General features: G+C 43.8%; 6 protein-coding genes across 7 annotated transcripts; 3 read left to right on the top strand and 3 right to left on the bottom strand.

Moving 5' to 3' along the window:
* The first annotated feature begins 19 nt into the window (after nt 1–19).
* LOC115764296 (AN1-type zinc finger protein 6) lies at nt 20–1054 on the top strand. The gene has a single exon (XM_030707229.1). It carries the CDS (start codon nt 136–138, stop codon nt 637–639), a length of 504 nt encoding a protein of 167 aa, XP_030563089.1. The 5' UTR covers nt 20–135; the 3' UTR covers nt 640–1054.
* Nucleotides 1055–1312: 258 nt separating this feature from the next.
* LOC115764294 (fl(2)d-associated complex component) lies at nt 1313–5791 on the top strand. Its single transcript, XM_030707227.1, has 3 exons — nt 1313–2809; nt 3342–4795; nt 4909–5791. The coding sequence occupies exons 1-3, from the start codon at nt 1455–1457 to the stop codon at nt 5493–5495; spliced, it is 3396 nt and encodes a 1131-aa protein (XP_030563087.1). The 5' UTR covers nt 1313–1454; the 3' UTR covers nt 5496–5791.
* A 452-nt stretch (nt 5792–6243) lies between these two features.
* On the bottom strand, nt 6244–7128 carry LOC115764305 (serine protease SP24D-like). The gene has a single exon (XM_030707243.1). It carries the CDS (start codon nt 7058–7060, stop codon nt 6290–6292), a length of 771 nt encoding a protein of 256 aa, XP_030563103.1. The 5' UTR covers nt 7061–7128; the 3' UTR covers nt 6244–6289.
* A 433-nt stretch (nt 7129–7561) lies between these two features.
* Nucleotides 7562–19366, bottom strand: LOC115764265. 2 transcript variants are annotated; one of them, XR_004018016.1, is made up of 7 exons: nt 19178–19366; nt 13170–13529; nt 10073–10142; nt 9972–9998; nt 9389–9894; nt 8529–9030; nt 8220–8302 (listed from the first exon to the last, which is right to left on the bottom strand). XR_004018016.1 is itself a non-coding variant. In XM_030707187.1 (6 exons), exons 2-6 carry the CDS (start codon nt 13452–13454, stop codon nt 8210–8212), a joined length of 981 nt encoding a protein of 326 aa, XP_030563047.1. In that variant the 5' UTR covers nt 13455–13529; nt 19178–19363; the 3' UTR covers nt 7562–8209. The 2 variants fall into 2 exon arrangements, 1 of the variants encoding a protein (XP_030563047.1); XM_030707187.1 differs by lacking the exon at nt 8529–9030 and having other exon boundaries at nt 7562–8302; nt 19178–19363.
* LOC115764263 (ubiquitin carboxyl-terminal hydrolase MINDY-3 homolog) lies at nt 12155–25725 on the top strand. Its single transcript, XM_030707185.1, has 7 exons — nt 12155–12264; nt 22078–22414; nt 22552–22685; nt 22782–23484; nt 23546–23705; nt 23780–23939; nt 24936–25725. The coding sequence occupies exons 1-7, from the start codon at nt 12247–12249 to the stop codon at nt 25080–25082; spliced, it is 1659 nt and encodes a 552-aa protein (XP_030563045.1). The 5' UTR covers nt 12155–12246; the 3' UTR covers nt 25083–25725.
* On the bottom strand, nt 13455–21552 carry LOC115764264 (zinc finger and SCAN domain-containing protein 10). Its single transcript, XM_030707186.1, has 2 exons — nt 20270–21552; nt 13455–13529 (listed from the first exon to the last, which is right to left on the bottom strand). The coding sequence occupies exon 1, from the start codon at nt 21438–21440 to the stop codon at nt 20274–20276; it is 1167 nt and encodes a 388-aa protein (XP_030563046.1). The 5' UTR covers nt 21441–21552; the 3' UTR covers nt 13455–13529; nt 20270–20273.
* Nucleotides 25726–26143: the final 418 nt, after the last annotated feature.

Genomic DNA, 26143 nt, shown 5'->3' with positions numbered 1-26143 from the left:
TGCCTTTTTACAGCTTTAATGCACATTCATCTGCTGGTTGTTCAGACACTTGGAAGTCGTAGTAGACTTGGGCAGCAAAATTCAATAAATTTTATACTGAAGGCTTTGACAAACGAATCTGAAAACCCGGTTAAGATGGAAAATAGAAAACTGCGCGAGTTTGGAAAAGCGAAGGAGGACACAATTGATTCAATCTCTAATGATGGCAGCACCACGCGCACACTGAAGTCGAAGATAATGGATTCGAACGCCCCATTGGATGTAACTGGCACCGGAACAGATACTATAACCGACTGCGTTGCAAAGCTACCAGAGGAGCAAGTGGCCGATGCTGCACAGGGTAAAAAGCAGCATCAGCAAATTGACGAACAGGCCGCAGGCAATCAGCAGTCGTCTGGAGGGCCGGATGCTGCCGATAATGGTCAGGCTCAGGAGCAGCCAAAGCAGAAGGGCTGCGACAAGTGCGGCAAGAAGTTCGGCCTGACCGGCGGCTTCTCCTGCCGTTGCGGCGGCACATTTTGTGCCTTCCATCGCTATAGCGATCGCCACGATTGCAGCTTCGATTATCGCGAAATGGGCGCCAGCGAAATACGCCGTGATAATCCGTTAGTTGTGCCCGAAAAGCTGCGCAAGCTCTAACGACTGAGCACCTTAACGCCGGCTTGGCCCTTCTTTCAATTGCAGTTGTTATTGTTATATATATATATATATTTTTGTTTAATCATTTTTTTGGCATCAGCTGAGCTAAACTGCATTCACCACAAAACAACACACAATAGAAACCGAGCTAGCGCAATTACAAAACACAGAGAACATGTACAACCAAAACAAAGACAACGAGGCATAGCATAATGTACAATAAATCTTACTAATGTAGCATTATTGTAAAACTACCACCCACCAATTCCGAATAAGCTGAACGCCTCGAAATTCTATCAGAGGCAACTGGCTATTTGTTATATTGTTATTTTGTAAATAGCAACTAACCGTGTTAGCTATAGCTAGTCCTCAGTTAAGTAATAAGTACATGTGCCAAATGTTTAGAAAATAGAAATAAATAAATATTTAAGTGAATTTTTTAAATATTAATTGATTCTATCGAAATTGCTTTGCAGCTTTTAATATAACGTATAAATATTTGACATTCAAATAAATGTGTTAGGCTTAACCTTTGGCGCCCTCTGTGTGTGATTGCACATTAGCGACATCTGTTGTCAACAGCGAACAATTCTGCCAACGCATCGCATCGACAGCACTGCAGCAAATGTATCGATAAATTTATGAAAATGCAAATCTAAATTAGAAAAATAAATAAGCTGACAAATTGTACCTACAAGATTGCAAAATAAACGACGCCAAACGATAAACATAAACATCAACAAAAAACATTGGATTCGACGAAAGCGCGCGAATTGTCCACTCGACTTGTGTTGTTTTCATTAATGCGCATTTAAATGGAGATGGAGAAAAAAGCCAAAGACCAATTGCGTCGCTACAAAAAATCACGACACACACACTCCAGCAGCGAAAGCTCCAGCACGGACACGGACAGCGGCAGCAGTTCCTACAGCAGCTCAGACAGCGAGCGCGACCATCATGGCCATGCCCATCCGCATCAGCGTGCTGCCGAGCGCCATCATCGGAAGAAGAAGAGCTCGCGGCGTGCGGGCAGCACGTCGTCGGGCGACGAGCGACGCAAGCGCGATAAGCGTGATCGGGAGCGAGATCGTGATCGGGACAGAGATCATGTCCAAAAGAAACTGGTGGCCAAGCGCAATCACATCAAGCGTAAGCTCAAGGAGGCGCGTCTCAAAAAGCGAGCCGCCGCCGCACTCAGTGGCCACGGCCATCGCGCTCTGTCGCCGGCCACACAGGCCAAACTAAAGAAGTTGGCGGAGCGCAAGCATTTACGCGCTGCCAGCAAAGAGCAGCGCGAGAAACTGCGCGGTGTGCATCGCGATCGGGAGCGAGAACGGGAGCGGGATCATCATCGCTTGGGCAGCAGTCGGTCGCCGACAGGCGTCTCCAGCACCACGACCACCACCAAAATACGCATACATCAGGATGTGGTGGGCAAGCGGCAGAAGAGTCCGTGCCCCGGCTCGGGCTTAGGTCCAAACGGAACGCCCGCAGCCCGTATGCATCATCACCTAATGTCGCGCGAGAAGATCATAATACAAACGCGTGCTCGGGGACGCACACCGTCACTGGAACGTGAACGGGAGAGGGAGCGAGAACGCGAGCGCATCGAACGTGAAAGGGAGCGGGAGCGCGAGCGCGAGCGTGTGGAACGGGAGCACGACCGGCAGCGGCACGAACACAAGCTGCAGCGGCATGATGACCTATCACTGCGCGAACGTGAACGGGATCGCCGCGATCGTGAACGGGAACGTGCCGAACGTGAGGCGGCCCGTGACAAGGAGCGGGCCGAGGCATTGGCACGTTGCCAGGAGCGGCAGCGGGAGCGTGAGCGTTTGGCACGCGAAAAGATGCGTCGCCAGGAGGAGGAGGAGGGCAAAAAACCATACGGCGGTGCTGGCGTACGGGATCTGGACATGCCCATGCCATACGGCAGCCGCGAACGTTCGCTGGAAGCAGTGGAGCGCACAGGTCGACATGTGCGCGACAAGCGCGATCTGGATGTGTATGAGCGTGAGCAGGAATTTATCGAGGCCGAACGACACGGCCTGATCGACGAGATGCGCCGCTACGGCGGTCAAAGACGTCGCGAGCTCAGCCCCCTGCCCGAGCACTATCCGCCGCGCTTGCGAGATCCACGCGATCTCTACTCAGAGGAGGAACGAGAGCGGTAACAACAATAATCCCATTTACCCCCAACATCATAAAAGCAGAACATTTACATAGGCCAATGATTGAAGCGAGCCGTAGTTGACCCAGCTAGCTCAAAACTCTGCATTTCGGTTCACGTATGCCACGTGCAGATTTAGTTTATTTTGTAATACATACGTTTGGCCTGTGGGTTAACCTTTCAATACTAGCTGGTACTGCCCGGTCTTGCCCGGATTATGCTTTGCTTCAAATCCGATCTCTGTACAATTTCAATCTGCAAGTCTCAAGTTATTGTGTTACATAGATATTTGAAAATTCATTTTGCACCTGAGAGGGACTTTGAAAATGAGATTCAAGCCGGTTCAAGATGGTTAGCAAAAACGTTTCGGCTGGAATTTCTCATCTTCATCACAATTAATGAGTCAGTATATAGATTAGACGTTCTTTTATACCTCCTCTTCAATTCAATAAGCCACGGAAATGTTCAGATATCAGCCCCAACGAAATACTTCTCATAGCAATACCTATTTAAACTCAATTCCCATTTGCAGGGCCTACAAGCGTGCGTATATGGATGCACGCTACTCTAGGGAGCGTGAGGCGTGGCTGGAGGCGCGCGATCTGCGCGATTATCGTGAATTGGGCGCGGATGATGCGCTCTATTCAGAGGAGCGAGAGCGCATTTTGCGTGAACGCGAGCGGGAGAGAGAGCGAGAACGCGAGCGTTTGCCGTCACGCGGTGATTATCGCGCCGAGTGGGAACGCGACTGGGACGATGATGTAGGCGGCGGTGGCAATGGCGGTGCAAATGGCAACGTCACGCCTGGACGCGCCAGCGGCTTTGTGGGTGGCCCCAAGCGGCAGAAGCCGCCAACACAACAAACATCACAGCAGCAGCATCATTCCGCCTCGGAGCCCGATTGGGATGCAGACGAGCGAGAGGAGTGCGGCGATAATGGTGTGGTTAAGAATGAGCCCGCCTGGCTGGAGCATGATCAGCGCGAAAAGCCGCGCTCCTGGCAGCAGTCGAACAGCGACTGGCGGGACAGCGACGAGCCGAACTTTGGGCGAAACAATGGAGCCGGCGTTGATGTGCAACCGCCGCATCATCCACCCTCACCCTCGCCGCATCATCATGTGCATCCACGTGGCGAGCGAGGCGGAGGACGCGGCTTCCGTCGTGGTGGTGGCGGCGGCGGTGGCCCGGCGCATGGCCATGACCATGGCGAACGTGGCTACAGGTCGCACCCACCGCCGCTAATGACTCTGCCAGTGCAGCCACCAGGTGGCTATCATGGTGGCGGTGGCAGCGGGCGTGGCTTTCCGCACAAGCGTATGCCCTATGGAGGCGGTGTTGGCGGTGGCGCCTTTCTCAAGAAGCATCCACATATGCCACCAGCGGCAGCGACTACAGCGGCGTCTGCTACCCAGGTGCTGCCGCACGCCCAGCCCAAGCCGGGCAATGCCGCGGCACAGGCCAGTGCTGTAGCAGCAGCCACCACGGCTGTGGCGGCAGCCAAGGCTGCAGCACAGAGCGCTGCCAATGCTACCACCAATCCGGGCATATTGGCGCAAGTTAGCAAGCTGCCAAACATCAAGCAGGAAGATGCATCCGAGGACTCGGCGGGCACATCGGAGCTTGGCCAGAACACCGGAGCTGGTGAGCCAGCATCGGAGCTATCCACAGATACGTCCCTGCGCCAGCTTAAAGAGGAGCCAAAGCCAAACGGCGAGCTAAGCGAAATCAGTGACAGCGACGATGATATACTCAACAAAACGGATAAAGTGAAGCCCAAATGCGAGCTGCAACTGGATAGCGCACTAGCTGGCACCCAAGAGCTCTCCACCGACACGTTGTCCACCAGCGAAGAGCTTATCAAGGGCGAAACACAGCCTGAGTCGCAGACACAGGCACAGACAAACATTAAAAGCGAGGAGGTGGACGAGGTGCTGGACTTTGAAGAGATATCAGACGGCGAATTGGAGGAGGATGCTAGGCACAAGGGTAAGAGACAGCAACAGCGAGAGCTCTAACATAAGAATGGATAAAAGAATCCTAAGCAAAGTTTGATTCAGGATGACAGCACACAATTTTAATTCATGCACTTCGCTTTGCAGGCATTGGTGATGCTTTGGGCGTCGACTGGCAGGGTTTAATTGCGGAGACGCGACAGCAGGCGACAGAGCATGCAGCACAGCAGGGCGCCGATCGGAACACCTCCGCCAAACAGCGCTGGCAGCCACATCGTGTGCTCCTGGACATGGGCATCAGTTTTGGCATGGCCGGCCCACAATATGCCCGTCGCATTATTGAGGATGCGCGTCAGCAGCTGCTACAGGAAGAGCAACAAGCGCAGCAGCACCAGATGCTGGTAAAAACGGAAGCCAATGGCGATTTAACTGAGCCTAGCAAGACGCCACCAGCACACGACTATCGCGAGCTGCTGGATACCGAGCATGTGGAGCCGCTGGCCTGTGTCCAGATGGGCTTGCGCAGCGCAGCTGCCGAGCGACAGCGCTTGGTTGGTAATGTCTGCGGACCGGGCAGTCGTGCATTAAGCGCACGCCAAGATTTACGTTTGCGCCGTCAGCTGTGCGGCCTGCCCGCCCGTGAATGCGACTTTCCACGCAATGTGCCCATTGTCAGCGAGGGACTGCGCTCATTGGCCATGCACATGTTCCAGCGCACCCTCGATGTCAAATGAGATCCGATCGCTCGGCGTCGGCTCGAGCAGTTTAGCTATAGACTAGATATACAAATCTATATGCAATGTCTAAATAACGTCCCGATCGGCGATGACATTGAAGATAATAATGATGATTAAGATTCCGTTTTGAAGATCATGCCTAATATGGTAATGCGAGCAAGGTCACTTGTGCTTTACCCTAAATACCTTAATACTGTCCGAGATTCCAATAATTGTAGCTATCAAATCAAACAATATTAATGTATATTAGTGGATCACTTGAATTAAAAGTAAATATTGTTCCAATTGTGCTAGAAATAATTTGTAGGCCAAATCATGAAAAATCTTTGGAAAGGACTTGGTAGATAAATGTTTAGTTAGGGATTACAATAAGCGTCAGAGACATCGTATATTGGACCCTGTAGTACGTTAAAAACGATATGCAAATCAAGTTATTATCAAATGCGAACCGCCTTTCTATGCGGTTTTCATAATTTCAAGCAATGCATGACTATATAATCATTATCTCTTTCGTAGCTAATATGACTTGAACTCTCTTTATCAAGCGACTTTTATCTCTCTCTCTCTCCCTCTCTCTCTCTTTCTCTCTCTCTCTCTCTCTCTCTCTCTCTCTCTCTCTCTCTCTCTCTCTCTCTCTCTCTCTCTCTCTCTCTCTCTCTCTCTCTCTCTCTCTACCTGTCTGTCTCGTATCGTAGTATCAATTACTCTAAGTCCCTTTCGACGAAAACGAGAAACTAATTTTTAAAGTTTATTTCGAATTAATTTTAACATAAAAAAGTTGTATAGTTCCCCTACACAACGTCGGTGTGGGCTTTAATCCAATCCACGAAGGGGTAGACACGTGCATAGCCATCTGGGTTGGTGGTGCCGCAGCCACCAAAGACAAAGCCGGCAATGCCAACAACTTCATTGTTGTAGAGGGCAGGTCCACCCGAGTCTCCATTGCAGACACCGTTGTCTGCCTCATGGAGCAGGCACAAGATATTGGGATAGCCATATCCAATGCGACGATCACATTCCATCAGCGACAGTGATTTGAGCGTTGTCCATTGCAGATATCGTGGCACATCGCCGCCTTGGGTAAGGCGACCCCAGCCGGAGACAATGATGTCAGCGTCGTCTGGCGTATTTCTGGTGGGCAATGCGATCGACTGGATGTTTGCCGAGTAGATAAAGGGTGTCTCCACGCGAAGTAGAGCCACATCATTAAGAAAATTGCCATAATCCTCGTGCACAATGATCTCGACCACCTGCAGCTGAACGCCTCCTTTGAATCGATCATTGCTGCCGGCACGGATGCTATATCGGCTGGCTGGCTGAATGACTAACTCCCCATTGGCATCCTCGTAGGAAACACAATGAGCAGCGGTTAGCACCCAGTTCCTTGATATGATTGATCCGCCGCAGCTATGGGAGTCGCCGTTGCGCAGCGATATTTGATGCGGAAACTGTGCCTGTGTGGCATCCTCGCCGCCCACAATGCGACCGCTGAGACTACCAGGTGGTGCTCCATGGCAAACGGCAGCCAGCAGCAATATCGATCCAATCAAACTGGAAATCATCGTGACGATAACTTAAACGCCCCGCTGTCAACGCAAAGTCTTTTATACACGGCGTTAGTCTAATCTGGACTACGTTTATTTATAAGGCAACTGGCCACCAAGAAACTAAACTAAATTTAGCCATTTCGATATCTTATCTGCTGACATTCAGCGACGGGATTTATGAGTGCCTCATTGCTTTCAATTGCCCTAATCAATGGCAATATAACAGTTGAACACAGTCTTAACGCCACTTGATCGCCGTTCAAATAACTCAGTTGAATAGCATCGCTGACGCTCTTCGATCTTTACCACAATGTCCGTGTCGCCTGTGCATATCGCTTGATACTATACTATAAATAGGAATCCCGGGTTTGAACCGGTGCGTTTCAAAATTTGTTTGCAGCCTTTCAATTTACCTAAACTGAATCTTTCAGATATTTGAATTGTCGTAAGCGTTCGCATAATTTTCAAATTATTGATGCCTTTTAATAAAAAATTCTTGAATTTATTATATTCCTTTTTTTTTAGCACACTTTAATTACATTATTTATCGCAAAGCTTTGGCATAAGCCAACACAAATCTGTGAATTTAAATAACAAACAATATTTTTTTTTTTATATGGGCCGAAATCCAAATAATTCACAAATCGAATAAAACATTGCTATTTTCGTTTGACGTATCTTCATTATTAATTGATTTTTTTTTCATGTAACGGACACGGAATAATGATACATATAATTAATAATTATAGTAACTCGCCTACAATTGGTTCGCATAAAGACGACAATTGAACTGTGATTGTTATTTAAGTCTTAGAGCTACGATTGACAGATGTTGTGTAAAATGCGAAAACTTTAAAACTTAAATAATGCAAATGAAAAAAACACACACATAATTAAATGGAATGCACGAATTCTGGGAGCTACACAAAATCCCATTTAGAAAAAAAAAACAAATACATGAAAATCGCTTTTAAAATTAATGGACAAACCAAAAAAAAAAAAAAACAAAAGATGGAATACTGAAATATATGAACGGGCTGTATAGCTAGATAAGATAGTAAAGCTATGTGTTTTATAAATAATATAAAGTACTTTAAATTACGTATAGGTGTAATTTGTGTATGCTTTAGTAAACTTCAGTACGAACGGCCCGAAGAATCTCTCCTAGACGCTGTAGAGGGTGCTGTTGTCCGGCTCCACGGCAACGGCCTGTACTATGAAGCGTCTGCGGTCCGCCACATCGCTGGGCGCCGATGGCTGAGTATAGAGAAACATAATTAATATATATAAATATATATATTGATAGATTAGGATAATTGTATATGATAAGAGTCAGTTGGTTAATGGCTGTTAACTATATATGGGGAATATCAAGCAGATTTATACGAAGCTGGGTTGATTAAGGATACCGAAGCACATGCAGGATAATAATATATAATAGATGGGTTCATATGTATAAACATAAATCAACAAAAATACTCACACAATGCAACACAAATAACGTTGTGTGTGTTTTGGCCTCAACTCAGCTATAAGTTACATTTGCCTTAAACATTCTCTAAACGAATTCCTAATCATTTAACCGTTTTTAATTTTACAAATATTCATATACATATATCGATTTCCGAATGCAAACGTATCACAAATTGGTTCAAACAAAATGTTTTTTTTCTTTAAAATTAAATTTCTTTTTCTCTTTTTTTGATCAATTCTGTTGTCAAATGGTTCTTTCACTCAACCGCTGTTTGTTGCTGTATTGATTGATTGATTGATTGATTGATTGTGGTTATGTGACTGTGATGTATGATATTCGAATTTCTTCTGCAAATAAAGCTGTCTTTCTTTTTATTTTATTTTAAATATTTATCACATATTTGAAACAAACAAACAAACAACAACAACAACAACAACACGCATAGGATCTATGAGTTTTCAGTGTGTTATAGAATGTGTGTATTCTAGGAAAAATACTCGAGAGTTTTGATCTAAAATAAAACATAAAAGAAAATAAAACAGAAACACATTTTAAATTAGGACATTAACACAACAATTATGCAATTAAACGTAGACAATAAACGAAACGTTCATATATATATATATAAAAGTATATATATATATGTATATGCACGAATTGATTCAGATTTTGATGTCCTGAGTGGAAAGCTTGTGTGCCTTTCATGTCTGTTTGCATTGTGGATGAGCGTTAGACAAACAAAACCAACAACCAGCCCGGAAAACAGAACAACCCACAACCAGAAACGGAACCGTAACCGCAACCGAAACTCGATTTGAATCAATCTATCGCCGAATTGATGGAATCTCGTTGGCGTAGCCGTCACTCACATCAGTGCATTTGCATTGCGTCTCATCGAAGACGGTGCCGGTGGTGCAGGATTGATTGTAGCGGCAGGCGCAGGTGCAGTTGGCATCGTCCCAGTATTTGTGATCCGATTGCTCCAGGCACTTGTCGCGGGCATCCGTGTTTTGGCACTCGCAGCGGCACAGATCCTTGCGATACTCCTGATACGCATTGCAGTCCTCGGCCTTGATGCGGCAATCGCATTTGCAGGCCAAATGCTGCTCCACACTGACAATGGCAGATACACGCTTGCTGCTGGCCCCAAAACGCTCCACCTTCCGGACGCGCAGCTGCAGCGTCTCCGTCTGCGTCGGCTGGCACGCGATCAGCGTGGAGCCGCAGCAGCCATTGCATCGATTGATGCGCGTGCACGCCGGCGTATAGTAGACATTCGATGCCGTCTGCTCGCCGGCCTGCTCCGTCAGTGGCTTCAGCTCCACAATGGTGGGCTGTGGCGAGCAGCTCGCGGGCGTTGCATTGCGCACAGCAGCTGAAACGGGTCAGAAACCGATTAGCAATTGCCTCGAGAGCGAATCTATAAAATCTATCTTTTATGGTGTCACTTACCAGGTGACACGCTGCGCTTGAAGTTCTCTGTGGCAGCAAGTGTAAAGTGAGGGATTACATTAGTTTTATAGAAATATATTTCTTTTCATAGCGCTTCTTACCCTTAGAGGACTCGCCGGAGCCATCAGCTTCGCCAAATTCTGCCGTCAAATTGCCCAACTCCAGCGCGAGCTGTGCGAAAGGAAACGCAAATTGTTTTTATTAATATTAACATTATTTATATTTGTTGCATTATTATAATTAGCTATTATTCAAACGTTTTTTTTCACGAAATCGATAAATATCGATTATAGGAATGCGCATATCGATTCTCGTAGATTTATATAAATATCTCACTTTTCGGATAACTTTCAGCGTTTCTCACAAAATAGAAAAATAACGCATTTGTGGAGATATAACTGCGATCTTTGCCCAAAACATTTCAAAACGTTTGCACAAGAAACTCTACCAAGTTATTTGAGAACACATTTTCCAAATGCTTCAAATGCTTAAAGCGACAGCTTTGGCATGCGCTGGGCCCAAGGTAACCCGAATGGGACATTCCAGGCCCGAGAACTTTTGGGTTATGTTAGGCTAACCAGAGGACTCTCACCTGTTTCTCCATCAATACAATAAACTCTCAGTTCTAAAGAGATGCAATAGCTTATAGGAACAGGTTCGGTTCGTTGTTTTAACAGAAAAACAACTTTTATTGATATTGCGGCAAATTTGTTATTTTCAATATGTATTTCTGTGGAAATTCTTTCGTGATTTCTCGAGAATTCTTTACCGATTAAGTAATCGGTGCTCGGTTCAAAAGCACGAGATTATAATTCGCAAGTGGTTCAAGCGCAAGCTTGCGAAATGGCAGCGGAGCATGTCAACTGGGCCTGGCTGCCTGGCTCTGCCGACGACGGCGATTCATGTAATGATTAGATATGAATTGAATTAACTAACAGAGCAACTAAAACGCACATGTGTCAAAACACGCGAAGCCCCTAAACAATAACGGAGAAGAATAAGCTCATTTATTGCGTTCCACGAAGTGCTTGGCTCTGTTTTGTCTGGAAAAACAGCTAAACAAAGGCTCAGACGAATGCAATCAATAGAAAACACCTGTACATAGAGATGCGGCAGCATATGTACCTGTATCTGTATCTGTATCTGCCCCTCGGCAGATTAGTCACTGGCCAGGCCAATAGCGATACGTTAGCCAACAAATTCCATTGAAACATGCGCAGCATATTTTTTGTTTTTGGTATCGTCCAGAGCCAAATATCTTTGAGAGCTGAGTCAACCCGCGCGGAGAGGGTATTCAAGCCACAGCGTATTCCCTATACGAAACACGTGCCAAATACCATTCCGGGCTGTTCAGCTGTTTGTTGTATTGCCTGATTGACCAATTGACACGTCGCTCGCATTGGCGTCAATGTCGAGTCGCGGCTTCGTGCCTTGACCATGAATCATGGTGTCACCAGCAGCTGCCGCTAGTTGCCATTTAGTGGCTACTAACTAATTAGCACGTAAACAGCAGGAGAGCGAGAAGGGAGAGAGAGGGAGTGAGAGTGGGCACGAAAATAGCTATTCAAGCTGTTCAAACTACATACAATTATTTTATGGCCTAAACCCATTCCAATTGGAATGATTGGACTTGAAATTTGGAACGTAGCTCCTTCATTTGCTCGAGCAGAACAGCTTGAGCTGCCAATCAGCGATAACTTGTCGCGTTTTCATGAAATCGATAAGAATCGATCTGGAAATCCTGTTTTTTGAGCAAGTCGGAACTTTTAGCAGCTAGTGAGAACTAATTTGGTTTGTAGATTCTCGTAGCGCATATAAATATATACAAAATATTTAACTTTCTGGATACCTACAGCGCTTCTAGCAAAATTGCTAAAAGAAACGCATTTTTCGACGTATCATCTTCCGCTTTGGAATTTACACACATTTGTATGCCACGTTTATGCCCTGAAAATTTCATAAGGATCGCACATTAAATACCGAAGTTTTCCAAGAATATATATGTATACTCAGAGGCTAAGGGAGGAAGCACGTCCGAAGTAAGCAGTAAGCCAGCAAAGAATTTTGATCTTGCGTATTGCGCAACTATTTGTTACAGTGTAAGATCGTAGTAGGCACTGCCCGATGGCTGAAGATGTGAAATGAGAATAGACTATAGAGAGCAGATCCTAGTAGCATTTAGAAAGAAGGCAACACATAAATTCAAATCAACATATGTACATTATTACCACAAATGCAACACAGAAATTAAGGGAAAGCTGAACAACCTGCATTCATGTGGAGCTTCTATGGGGTAAGTTGCAGCACAGACAAATACTATATAGATACCTATATAGACCAGATCGACAGAGAGAGAGAGAGAGAGAGAGAGAGAGAGTGTGTGTTCAGGTGTCTAAGGGAAATTAAATAACAGGCATATGAGTTCAAGTGGAAATTCCTTTATGAAAGTCAAGATAACTGCAAACAAGGTGAATGAAAGGCTTTTGCAAAAATATGGCTTGTTGTCTTGTTTGTGTATTGCTTAGCTAGGTAACGCTCATGTAAACATCCAATTATTCCAAGCACTTTTTACCGGTAACTTAAAGATTAACTGAACTTTAAAAAGCGTAATTCGATTAGACGCAACGTTTCCGTTGTCAGGAACAATAAAAATTCCATTCACATATTGCAGGCGCAGTTCTAAGAAAAGCGCAAAGCGGCGAAATACGAACCAATTGTTTTTGCTGATAACTGTAACTGTATCCGTATCTGTATTTGTATCTATATCTTGGTATGTATCTGTATCTGCAGGTGTATTCGTATCCGTATCTGTATCTATGTAAACACACGCGTAACGTTTGTTTACTGCCAACTCGCATAAATATTCCAAAAATATCATTTCCGTTGCGACTTCTGCTTTGAGGTGAAGGCGCTGCCCTACGCAGATGGGTGAAAGGAGTGGTGGGGGGTGGATTTATCTTTTAATTGGCAAAGCAAATACAAGTGCGAGGTGGCCGCATGAGTAACGCCTAATTAAAGGGGAATATGCGCGCTATTTGTCTTGGCATCAAAAGGCGGCCACTATCAATGCCAGGCCAGGGCACGCTGTCCATTTGCGTGGCTCTTATCAAAGCGGGCGCTGCTGGCGCTGCAACTGCAGCTGACCCAAATATGCAACGTCTCGGTGCGACGCGTTGGCGCCAAACTGTGTATACTCACCGTGACAGGCTCAACAGATGCGGCTGCTGCGCCCTGGCAGCAGCTCGTCGCCTCCGCTGCCTCGACTTCGGCGGCAGCGTCGTCTATTGCACGCTGCGGCCGCGCATAGATGCGCGACTGCGCAGTCGCGGCGGCAGTCGTAACGGCTGCGCCGCAGCTGAACAGCAGCAACAGCAGCAGTGCCGAAATTTGCTTTGGCATTTGGCGTCGACGTCGCTGCTGCGCATGCTGTAAATCGCTGCTGCTGCTGCTGCAACTGCGCGTTGTATGCTGGGTTTGTGTCATGGCTAAACGTCTGTTGTTGGCGCGCTGTTAACGTGTGCACTGTTATCGCTGTCTGTCACTTGTTGTCGTCGTTGTCTGCAAATAGAGCAAAGCCGTGGAAATGATGAGTGTGAGCGCGCGCGAGAGAGAGAGAGCACAACACTTAACATGTTTGTATTTAGAAGCTTATTCAAGCAGAGCAGAGCTTTTCATTTGTCTAGTTGACTCTGATTTATGGCCAAATTTATGATGAGCGAGAAGACGTCAGTGGAGGATGTGGTTGCTGGTTCTGTTAGCTGATTTATTTATGGGTTAGTCACCGGCTGTACGAGTCAATGCAGCAGGTGTGCACACACACACACACATACCCACCCACACACATACTTGCAGACAGAACCAACTGGAATTGGGGTCAGTATTTGTTGTTGTATTGTTGTCAACTGTAAGTGACAAAACCTTTTTTTTTATGGTTAACTTGACATTGATACAAAAGTAGACGCAACAATAAATAAAGAATAACAACAAATGCAGCGTTATCATAAATACACACGCTCGCACACGCATACAAATGTATATTTTTGTGCGAGTGTGCGAGTGTGTGTGTGTGTGTGTGTGAGCTCACAACCATGCGTCGGGCATATCAATAAGTAAATCGTCAAACTGATTGCTTGGGTATTCGGCAATAAGCAGCTGACCGACATGAAAATACCCTGTGTTGAGTGAAGGTGCCCTTTACCGAACCGAACAAAATGGATTTCATCCAATTTCCATAATAATAATATAAGGAATCATAATAATTCAAATCGCTAGTTTGATTTACGGTTTGAGCCAGCTGCCTACCTTTCGGTTCAAACCCTGGCTAGTCTTACATTTTCCATGAAAAACAATTCCATTTGCAATTTCTAATTGCCCGTTCCACTGAGAATATTGCAAGCCGTAAATATTTTCATATAGAACTTTCGGGCTAAATTTAATCCCTACCCAAAATTGGCATCTACCTTATATGGCTAGAAAATGCAATGTTTGAGCCCCCCTTCAAATTCCCCTTCCGCTCTTTATTGAATATCATCATTTGGGCCTAAGATTCGACTTGAAATTCCAGGTTTGAACCGTACGAGTTGCAACCTTGAAATATATTTTATTTATAGTATTAGGGTCACAATCAATTTATTTGGCCTAAATCAAGTATCAAACTGGAGTCTTCAATGTATGCCATGCTTAAACGAGCATACCCCGTGTACACAGCCTTCCATATAGGATAGTTGAATACGCGACACTTGCCACTGTTGGCCATGAATGGACAATGTTTATTTGGTTGGCCTGGTTGATCTGACTCTTCAATCAGCTGGCTACTTCGATAAGCTGGCGCTGGCGCGTAGGCTTCTTGTCCGGAAGCTTGGAAAACAACAACCAAGAATGTTGCAGGCGGATGCAGCCGATTGCGTGATACTCTTTCACAGTCCGACAGTTGAAAACAGGCTAGCCATTCATCAAAGAGATATAGTTCATTTTTAGTTTTGCCACGCCCCCCCTAGAAGATGTAGGCAAAGGGTTTGATCTGTAGAGCACCTTCACAAATAGTCACGTGCATATGCACATAACTTTACTGAAAGCTATACGATATCATCAGCATCATCAGCATAATAGTAAAACAATTCCTTAAAAGTGTTTTCCATTAAGCGTATTTACAATATCCCCCAAACTGTACTTGGTTACCAAATAAGATATATATATACATAAGATACTAGCTAGGTTGACAAGACATTGCATTGTCCTGATCGTAGCTGACAATACCCTATAGATTCGTGACAGTACTACAAAACGCTACGCAAAGGTATTCATGAATAGTAAAAGGTTTCCCAATTTCCGGCATACGACTTGGGAAATTCTTTCGGCGTGACACACACCGCATGAAGCTAAGGAAATTTAAAAAAAAAGTTCAATTTTCATTGCAGTAAAACGATAAGATGGTTAAAAGCAGAATGATTATATAAGAAACGAAAGTACAAATAATATTTGATTATAAACCTAATTTATTTCTCGGTTTTGAACTTCATATTGTTGATCAATTAAAGACGAAGTTCTTGTTTCTCATATGATAGAATCCAATAATAATTCACACACATTATGCAATTAGAACAAGTTCGATAAATGTGAAGAAATAGACTAAAAGCTGGCATAAATAATAACAGATACTATAAAAGAAAGTGGTTTGGATATGTTTAGCTTCGATCGGAAGCGGAAATTCAATTACATTTTATGAATGGATTCGATATCTCGTAAGATAATTTAATTATGTTGAAGAGAAGTACATAACTAAAAGGCGAATCTTTTAATTAAGTTCCCCATATCAAGCTGTAGTCCTTACATATTGTGTGGTCTATGTATGTATATGCATATGCATATGTGCCTGTGTGTGCAGTTACATGCACATGCCTTACATGCATGGCATGCATAGTTATGAAAATTCTTATTATAGGTCAGTGAGCGCGTTTCATTTTCATTTTCATTTGCTGACGCTGCTGCCGCTGCTGCTGCTGCTGCGGCTGTTGTTTGCCGATAATGGCATGCAAAACAAAAACAAAGCATGCAAACGCTGATAGCGAGCAGCTCAAGGCAGTTTATCAGCTAAGCAGCAGCAGGCACAATAATAACACCAATGCGTTGCAATTCATTCATGAAAATGCAACAATATGCAAAATGGCCCCCCACAAGTTGCAAGCATTTGAAAGCTCGCGCGAGCCGAAGAATGCCACGCATAAAAACAAAATGACAAAAACCAGAAATGGAATACCACAAGAGACGAGCGATAGGGCGCATGCGTGTATTGGTGTGTACGTGTGCGTTCGTTTGTGTGTGTGTGTGTGTGTTGTATGCGCTTGCAGGTTGTTTAAAAATAGCTTTGGCTCTTAAAGTCAGCAGCGTCACAGTACCTAACGGTAAGAGAAGTTTGTTTAAACGCATTAAAAGCTTAGTTTTACAGCGTAGCCAATTACAATAACATAAATATTTATGTACATGTACATATACATACATGCACGCGCTTTTTTTTTTTTTGTGTACACACTGATGATGCCCGCACAAAACACATGCGCACGCGTAGAAGTGTTTATTTATGTAATCAGCGAGACAAGAACAACAATCATATGTGCGTTACTATCAATGCGCCAGCCTTTTTTATTTTATTATTATTATTTCTTTCTTTTCTTTGGCATTAAGCAAACAAATGCTGATTGATATGACAGCAGTTTTCTTGTTGCTGTTGTTGTTGTTGTATGTTGCTCGCTCACCTGCGTGATTCATGGGTGGCTGCAGGAAGCAGCAAATTTAAACTTCAGTCAGTTAACAGGGCGCTGTTAGCATGAGTCAAGGCTATTTGCTGCTACGACAACTGTTAAATGCAAGGCAATATCGGTTTTCGCAATATTTGTATGTATGTATAAACGAAAGGTACATGTGTGTGCGTGTGCGTGTGTGTGTACTAGCTAGACGTGCATACATACATAGAAAAATTGGCGCTGCGCAGCCGCCGGCGCCGCTTATCACTAATCGTGCGGTATTTAGTCATGCGTTACGGCGGTAACAGCAGCAGCAGCAGCAGCAGCGCATGCCAATGTCGTCTATGACTACGTTGCCTGCGTACAGATTACAAATTAAGCACGTTTTAATTAATAAGCCAATGCGTTTGCATTGTATTGTCGTTAAACGATCGCTGCTGTCGTATTTGTTGTTATGCTGCTGCTGCGGTTTTACCCGTTCTGCCAGACACATTGCGGCGCGGTGCGTCATGCCGCTCCCGTTGCCAGGTGAGGTCTCAGCCGTCTCAGCCATCTTTGCCAGCAAAGCTTTCCCATTGCGCACGAGTGCCAATTTCAATTTCCAATGCAATGCCACCCCAACAAACAACAACAACAACAACAAGCAGCAGCAGCAATAACAATAACAGAAAAACAACAGAGAGACAGATAACAGAAGCGTCTGCGCGCCGCGCACGCAAAAACGCAAATCAATTACAATTATAGAGGGCTTTAGTGAGTGCTATTCGCCAGCAGATGCCCTGTACAAAGCTCTAAATCGAGATATATGTATTATAGTATGAAAATGGTAAACAATATCGCCCAAAAAATGAGCTCGTTCTGCATATGAAATACACGATTAAATACATGCATATATCATATTGCAAAATCTTAGCTCCTTATGCTTTAACTCTACCGGCTGCATAAAATTGCACAAAACGAGTATACCCTTTCCTAAGTCATTTTAAATGGGAAAAGGGTATTACAAAAAATAAGTAAAAGTGCTTTGGTCAGAGATTCTCGTCCAGGATATACCCTGCACTAAGCTATGGCAAGTGTAATATAACATATATAATATAGAAATATATATTTATATGTATATAATTACATATCCAGTTTATATGTATATATTTTGAAGGGTGGGTTATGATCGCCCTTTGTCACATAACCCTTGCAATATGTTGCAGCATAATGAGTAAGGTTTATTGTAAGATACCCCTTGTTTAAACATGAAGAGAAGAAGACATGTTTAGTAGGCTTAATAACAACATGTATGCACCAGCTCTGAGGTAGAGGGCTGGTCTTGCGGGCGACTGGGGCAGTTCTACAAGATAAATTATGGATTTGATGGGCCCCAGGCGGCTTGGTAGATTGGATCGGTTGAGTTCAGAGCTCGGTGGTTGAGGGCAAAAACCCAGCGAGACAAAATTGAGAGAGCGTGTAGGGAATAAGATTTCATATTGATAAAAACACTCTGTATTGTGAATATTCGATGAGAATTGCGCACTTTCTTGCTTTATTCAGAAATCCCATTTCAACTAGATGTATGTTAAAGCTGATTATTTATAAATCCAATTGAACCTGAACCTAACCCGGCTCAAACACTTAAATTCCAGTTTAAAGCGGGTTTTTTTTTTCTTCTCAAAACAAAAATAGTTGTTTTCTTGAAGATGCGTTAATGAAATTGTAAGTTTCGATATATTTATTGCAGTATTTTATTTTAGATTAGGTTTTAGACAAGTTCTCATAAGTTTGATGATATTGAATTATACTTGATTTGTACTTTATTTTAGATAACTTATATCTCAAATGATGGCTAAGGATTCTCTTAAGTTCGATGATATTGAATCAAAGCTCTGATTTATGAATTGAAGGCTTGCTTTTCTCAGTTATAGACATTTGATTAAATGTCGCCCCAGTAATGTAATTAGTTTCATTTTGGCTGGCTAATTCAATTCGCACATTACACACGCTTGATTCAGGTATATATTTAAACCGTTCGTTGATTATAAAACTCGTCGGAATATGCGTTAAGTCAAGCGCAACGATTTGCACGGGGTTTTTTTTATTGTTTTTTTAATTTGTGTTTTTTTTTTTTGTTGCTTCACTTCAACAACATTAAGAACAAAGTTACAAATTACAATTCGCTGCGATGACTGATCAAATGTTGTTCTGGTTTTAGTTAATTAAAGCGACAATATCAACAATAACAATAACAATAGCAACAAAAGCTTTGGGCCCAAATACCAACAAAACAATGCACGAACAAAAACAAATGTTAAAAAAAAAATTAAGCAACAAAAAATAGAAACACAATAACAAAAAAAAAAGTAGTCGACTGAGGGTCGCGTTCGGTGATCGTCACAGTTTTATTTGGTTTTTTGATTTTCTTTTCTATTTTTTTCTATTTTTTTGGTAGTTAAGTTAAATCTTTGCATATGCACTTACGCGAAATGTCGACTGTGTCGTTAACACAAATCTAATGTGAAACACAAGTTTAATTTTATATATTTTTTTTTTTGCAGAATGCACGTACAAAAACAAAAACAAGAACTGTTAACTGTTAACTGTTCGGCGTCGGCAGCGACAACAACGTGACAATCCAAACACAAGCACGATTCGTTCAAAACTGTCGCCTGTGTGGGCCAACAGCAAGACTTTTAATGACAATAACGTTTAATTCGCTGCCGCAGCCGCTGCCGCTGGCGTCGCTGCCGCCGCTGTTGCGCTCCGACGCTCTCAGTTCGTAACGGACGCGCTCCCAGCCGCTCGCGCACGGCTGCTGCGATCACAACGTTTTTATTTTTTTCTTTTCCTACTCTTACAGTAACTGTTAAGGCAGGCGGCTGACTGCTGTGTGCAAATGCTTGGGGGTGCAGCAGGTGCGCTGTTAATTAACAGAGCATGTGTAGGCGCTTTTAAGCGACAGCCAAAGGTCTTAAAAGTCAAACAACTTTTCACAGATGTCAAATGTTTGTGTGTGTGTGTGTGTGTGTGTGTACGAACACGAATATATAGAACTTATGTGCAATTTGTAACACGCATTTACAATGCGCTGCTAAGCTTATGCATTTACTTGATATTTACAAAGGCACAATTTAAATAAGATAAATATAGTTATTTTAAGTTCAGATTTAACCATTTTACACACGATCGAGTTGTATGGTGTTAATCACAAAGTGGGCTAAGATTATATAATTGAATAGACTGATATATATATATATATATTTTATCTCATGCTTGTGAGACCACCTTTCTATGCGATTCGATTTTAGGTAAAACGTTTCTCTGAGGACGTGAAATTTCTAGAATCTAAATCAGATTTGAAAACTGTTCACCATCTTCTAAATATATTTCCCACCAGCCCGCGCAATTTAAAAAAAAGCTCATATTTGCACCGTTTGAAAGCTGTTAATTACTTTCAACAGGGTATTGTGCAGTCGGTTGTGAGTACCGGGTAACATTAAGTTAACTTGATTCTGCGAGAGAATTATACAATTGCCTATTGAGACATATGAAATAGAATAGTCTAGAGCTTACCTCTTTATAAGTTTGTAGAATGTTTAAGCTGAATGTGGCGCGAGAGGTCGATGGATCGAAAGAACTGCGTGTTGCATAGATTGCAGGTGTGTTTTATATGCCCCCGCTCGGACAACATGTGCTCGGTAAGATGACTAATTTGGGCAAAGGATTTGCCGCACTCGGGACAGACGTGCGCCCGCTCCAGGTGCTTGCTCCTCATGTGCTTCAGCAAATGGTCGGCGGTAGTAAAATCCGCTTGGCACACGCTACAGATGTGGGCGCGCAATAGGACATGCTGGCGCTGCAAGTGTGCTCGGATGGCCTCCCGATTTTTGTGCGATTTGCCACAGAAAATGCAGTCAAGTGGATTGCGATTATGCGATTTCTCAATGTGCTTGAGCAGACTGATGCTGCCGGTGTATCCATTGGCACAAAGCGGACAAACATAGGCGCTGGGCTTGGGCTTTGGATCGGCAATGCAGGACTCCTTATCCAAATCCATGGGCCAGCCAAATGTTAGATCATCGTCCCAATCGACAGTAGGCAGCAGCTCGTCAATGTTCTCCTCAAGCATTTCCAGATCCTCAGTCTCGTCGACAACGCTGCCATCTCCTTGCAGACTATGGTCGCTTTCGGCATGGGCAATCAGGTCGCTCATGCAGCTAAACGCCTTCGCGTCGTTGCAGTTGTCCGCGCACATGGCGCAGTAGAAGAGCGAGTGTTCGCCATGCCATGACACCACATGCTTGTACAGGAATATTGATGAGCTGTAGCGCTTGCCAAATGTGCCACACTGCAGGCACATATAGCGGCCGTCCATGTGTTTGCGTTGGATGTGCCGCTGACGCAGCTGCTCATCGCCATACAATGTGAGGCAATATTTGCATATGTGCAGTCGGGCGATCCGTGTATCGCACAGCTGCTCATGTGCCTTGCAGACGAGAAACCGAGGAAAGGCCACCAAACAGGAGCGACAGTAATAGACGCGTCCATTTTCAGGCTTCCTGTTGTTAGTTGCGTTTGCAACAAGGCTGCCTTTAGTTTTTATCTTCGAATGTTTGGGTAATATGCACTTCGGTTTCATGGCGCGCTTTTGTTTTGTGCTATTAAAAACCAAGTTTGCTGTGATCGTGTCGATAAATCGATATTCACCGGATCTATTCACTGAATGCTGATCACTTCGATACATTTTGCATTTATAAAATATGTACAAATTAATCAGTTTGTCGTTTTTGAAGTGCAAATATTAGTGTTCAGCAAGCAACGTTAATGATGTGTAAGGTGTTAAGTAACCCAATGTTATAAAATGCTACAAATAAACCAACCGATGTTATATCGATATAAAACTCAATTTTTTCAATTGCAATTGAGCGCTTCGTAGCTGATTACAGACATCTAGGAATTATACAACAAAAAAAACGATTAAAACGATTAAGTTCTAGAAATAAGGGATTTTACAAAAGTGTATTGGATTTCCTTAAATGCAATCCGTAGTTAGTTGTAGAAAATTTGCGATTGCCTGTTAAAAGCAGCTGCAGAACGATATATATATTTTTCACCAGCAATCGATATATGGGCACATAGGGACAATCAGTTGTTAAGTGTCATCACTAGCATGCATTGGCAGCACTTGCATTCGCAATTATCGTGCAATCGTATCGATAGGCATTGATGCACCCATATTTTTACATCCCTACACTGTTGCATTTGCATAGCCAAAAAAAATGCCAACCTAAATAGTTGACTTTGCGTTTATTGTATTTCGATTTCGATAAAGGCGAATACATTTTGTGATTCCAATACCCGTATCCCCCTCCCTCCTACAGCAAAGAAAACGACTCGAGATGAGCGACGCATGCGAACGGGAGCAGCGCAGCGAAAAGTGCGCCTCGCCGAAAACTGCATCAGCTACGGCGTCGATGACGTTGGCGTCAACAGCCTTGGAATCGCAGTCACACAACACAGCAGGACAACAGCAGCAGCAAGAAATATCATCCATGGCCAGTGGCAGTACACCATCATCAACAGCGCCAGCTGCTGGACGACAACAACAGCAGCAACTGCTGCGTCCCAACGAGAGCGACATGCGAGAGCTGCGCGAGATTATACACTTGCTGTGGGGCGACAGTGTGCGCGAAGATGTATTCAAGCGTTGGTCTCAAGGTAAGTCGACGTGTTGCACCACCCGAAACGACAGCGCCCCCAAACAGCGCGCGCTTTTTATATGTGTGCGTGCGTAGGTGTGCATGCATGTGTGTGTGTATGTGTGTGTATCTCTACAATTATAAATGCATTTGCAGGCTTTGAGTTTAGTGATGTGGAGCCCTCGGCTTTGGTGCAAAAACAGGGCGGTCCTTGTGCTGTGATAGCGCCCGTGCAGGCGTACTTGCTTAAGATAATTATCATGGAAATGCCAGGCATACAATTAACAAAGGTAAGTTCAGCCCACGCATCCGCCCACGCAACCGCCCGCGCACCCGCCCACACGAAACTGCCTGGCAATAGTAAAACGATTTATTCTCATTACCAGCTACCCAGTGACAAATGCCAGAGTTTGCTCATCGAAGCTTTGTGCAACATATTGAAGAACTGCCGAGCGCCGCGTTATAAAATTGTCACACTGCAACGGCGATCAACCAAAGAGCGTCGCCTGACGCCGCCCACTGATGCAATTGAAGCGGCTGTTGAGGCGGAGGAGACAATTGGAATTGATGCGGCTGGTAAAGCCGCTCCTGCTGCTACTGTCGCTACCAAAAACGATGCAGCATTGGTCACCACACGCTTGAATTTGGAACTGACACCAGATCAATTTCATGAGCGCCTGCATACGCTCCACTTTGAGCACATTGCCGAGGTGGCTCGCTACTATGTGGAAAACTATAGTCAGCTATCGAATACGTACGGTGTGCTGTTGTTTATGTATTCGGTATTCCTAACCAAGGGCACCGAACAGGTGACATCTGATATATCGGACACATCGGAGCCGCTGATACACAGCACATATGGCTATGGGGCACAATCGTTGATCAATCTGATGCTAACTGGACGCGCCGTTGCCCATGTCTGGGACAATGAGCAGGATGTGGGCGGTCTAAAGCTGCGCGGCATTTGTGAGCAGAGCGATATTGGATTCATAACACTAATGGAGCAGATGCGCTACTGTACAGTGGGCTCGTTTTTTAAGAATCCACGCTACCCAGTTTGGGTAATGGGCTCTGACACGCATTTAACTGGTGAGTAGTAATACTACTTATCCATATACCATATATATTAACATTCCGTTTTATGCTACAGTTTTGTTTAGCAATGAAAAGAGGCTCGTCTCGCCGGAGACACCATCGGAGACGGGACGTCGGGTCTTCAAGTCTTACGATCCGGAGGGCAACAATTTCATATCGAGCACCTTGCTCCGTGATGTGCTAGCCGCATTGAATCTGGTCAGCGAGCCGGGATAGTAAGTTGCTCCTGACCTCTGCTGCTAGACGAGTGCCTAATTTCTTCATCTCCATCCCCTTACACCAAACATAGTGTTAGTCTCATGCAAAAGCGTTTGGATCCAGAGAATCTCGGCATCATACTTTTGAATGCCTTCATGGATGAATTCTTTCCGCTGGAGCGCCGCTCAACGCCGGACACGTTCGAGCTGCTGCACTACAATGGCATACCCGGCTCTAACGATAACAACAAGGTAAGCATTAAGGTTGCTAAAATGCTCAAATTATGTGACTCACTGAAGGCATCCCTTCAATCCCTTATTATAATCTAAAACAGGAGCATGAGTTGAGTTGTCCGTCTGTTGTTAGTCTCTCAGTTTCGAAGCTGCCTTGAAGAACATTGGCATAGATTTCTTCGTGGACTGCAGGCAGCACATATGCTGGATCGCAGCACTATATCATTAAGCTGAATTCGATTTCTGTAAGGTGTCTCCACCAAAATTACTTGTATTTTAATGCTGCCAACATGTTGTTGGTAAAAACCTATCGTTGATTGTGAACTGTACTGTTCGCACCTTCCTTAAGGTCTTTCCGATTTATATAGTATGATATTTGCTGTTTTGTAATTTACCCTAAGATAATTAGGCAAATTAAGAATTGAGTCCCAGTTGAATCTTTATCGAACATTATACTTTTGCCACGAAGAAGGAAGAAGGTAGAAGGACCCATTTACGACCCAATTTAGCCATTTAGTCTGTTTCTATACAAACATATGAGATTTTGCATAGACCCGTGTTGCAGTTGCGGGCTTTACATATGTCGGAACTTACCGGATCTGACTAATATATAATGTAGAAATCTTGACAGAATACAAGCAAAATCTAATCAATATTAGACCACGTTGCCATAGGAGAATATTCTGCTTTCTTAACCAAAAGTTGCATATACGAGCTCTACCAGTTCTATTAGCTTCGGACTATATCATATAGCTCTAAAGGAAGAATCGAGTCTTTTTGTTTATCAAGACAAACCAAACTCGCCATTTATTGATTAGATCAATATCGAACTACTATATTATAAAGCACTATTCACTTAACTAAGCATTGGCGATCTCACTGTTCTCACACTATGTGAACAAGGGTATTAAATCTTTGGCGTGCCGAAGATATCCTTGCTTTCTCGATTTTATTTGCCGTAGCATTTCGTTGCATGTCATCTATTTGATGAGAGTGTCTACTATTTTCACACAGGTGCGCTACTACTGTGGCTCGGCCATTTTGCTGGAGGGCGATCTCAAGTCGATTTGCACCTCAAATCCGATGGTCACCTGCCTGCAGACCAAGTGGCCCAACATTGAGATCAATTGGCATGATGCACACATGCCCTCATTGAATTGACGTCCTTATTGAAGAGATGAAAGATGTTAAAACGACGGCAAAGGCAACTACAACAAAATAACAACAACAACAAACACAAAACAACAACAACTAGAGAGCAAAAGTAGCAGCAAAAACAAAAAACAAAAAAACATAAAAAAAAAAAAACAAAATGATGCCATGCACATCTTTATTTCAAACACCTTTCAATTGTTTATTGCTAATTTATTGAAAAACGTTTAAAAAACAACCAAAAAAAATGCAAACAAACAAATATGAAAAAAATGCAACATAAAAATGAAGAGAGAAGAAAACTAACACAGCTCACACACACGACTACACTTGATTACACACAACACACAAACACACACACACAACCACGACAGGTAGACACTTACGTGCATAAAGGGTATGCAGCAATTTTAATTTTGCAACAATAATGATCTAAACATGAGCGCATCATTATGCATGAAAACATATTGAAATGTAATTATTGTTTGCCATTGTAATTATAAGACCCAGGAAATTATTATACATATTATAACCCAATAAGACACAGCCCGAAAATGAAATAACTGCAAAATTAGCGAAGAAAACACACTCTCTCACACACCCACACAGACACATGCACCCATACACACACTCACACACATTAAGAACAAAAATTTTTGTTTATGGCCTTTTAACAAATTAATTGTAGTGTTTAAAACAATTTAATAAAATTAAAAACCAACTCAATGCGTTAACATTAAGTGCAAACCGCAAAGTGTGTATCAGAAAGGGATAGCTGCCAGCCAGAGTGAGAGGGAGCTATGTGGAGCACGCCGACCCGACACCGAAATGAAATAACAGTTAGCTCCGGCACGCCGAATATGAGATACCCTTGCGCAGAGTATGTGTTATGCTTAAGCCGAGGTTAGGAATCGATTGTCTCTTCAGGAGTTGGTAGTTGACTATAGACACTATTTTTGGCCCATAAGCAGCTAGGAGCACAGAGAAGCCCTTTACATATCTATATAGGAGAGGCGAGAACGGCCTGCTGAGGGCCTGGCTGTTGATTCATCCCACGACAACATTTAAAA

The sequence above is a fragment of the Drosophila novamexicana genome, unplaced genomic scaffold, assembly GCF_003285875.2.
Source record: "Drosophila novamexicana strain 15010-1031.04,08,12 unplaced genomic scaffold, DnovRS2.1 tig00000820-arrow-pilon, whole genome shotgun sequence".
In the NCBI taxonomy this organism is placed as follows: Eukaryota; Metazoa; Arthropoda; class Insecta; order Diptera; family Drosophilidae; genus Drosophila; species Drosophila novamexicana.
The sequence above is the reverse complement of the archived record's forward strand: the minus strand, read 5'-3'. Positions and strand labels throughout refer to the sequence as shown.

What these genes read in the sequence shown, in the direction of transcription:
- LOC115764264 (XM_030707186.1), bottom strand. Translation starts at nt 21,440, where the DNA reads ATGTATCGAAGTGATCAGCATTCAGTGAATAGATCCGGTGAATATCGA.
- LOC115764294 (XM_030707227.1), top strand. Translation starts at nt 1,455, where the DNA reads ATGGAGATGGAGAAAAAAGCCAAAGACCAATTGCGTCGCTACAAAAAA. An exon ending in TCAGAGGAGGAACGAGAGCG is followed by an intron (nt 2,810 to 3,341) that starts GTAACAACAATA and finishes TCCCATTTGCAG; the next exon opens with GGCCTACAAGCGTGCGTATA. An exon ending in GGAGGATGCTAGGCACAAGG is followed by an intron (nt 4,796 to 4,908) that starts GTAAGAGACAGC and finishes TTCGCTTTGCAG; the next exon opens with GCATTGGTGATGCTTTGGGC.
- LOC115764305 (XM_030707243.1), bottom strand. Translation starts at nt 7,060, where the DNA reads ATGATTTCCAGTTTGATTGGATCGATATTGCTGCTGGCTGCCGTTTGC.
- LOC115764265 (XM_030707187.1), bottom strand. Translation starts at nt 13,454, where the DNA reads ATGACACAAACCCAGCATACAACGCGCAGTTGCAGCAGCAGCAGCAGC. An exon ending in CATCTGTTGAGCCTGTCACG is followed by an intron (nt 10,143 to 13,169) that starts GTGAGTATACAC and finishes CCTTTCGCACAG; the next exon opens with CTCGCGCTGGAGTTGGGCAA. An exon ending in CAAGCGCAGCGTGTCACCTG is followed by an intron (nt 9,895 to 9,971) that starts GTAAGTGACACC and finishes GACCCGTTTCAG; the next exon opens with CTGCTGTGCGCAATGCAACG.
- LOC115764296 (XM_030707229.1), top strand. Translation starts at nt 136, where the DNA reads ATGGAAAATAGAAAACTGCGCGAGTTTGGAAAAGCGAAGGAGGACACA.
- LOC115764263 (XM_030707185.1), top strand. An exon ending in CAGGCATACAATTAACAAAG is followed by an intron (nt 22,686 to 22,781) that starts GTAAGTTCAGCC and finishes TCTCATTACCAG; the next exon opens with CTACCCAGTGACAAATGCCA. An exon ending in GCTCTAACGATAACAACAAG is followed by an intron (nt 23,940 to 24,935) that starts GTAAGCATTAAG and finishes ATTTTCACACAG; the next exon opens with GTGCGCTACTACTGTGGCTC.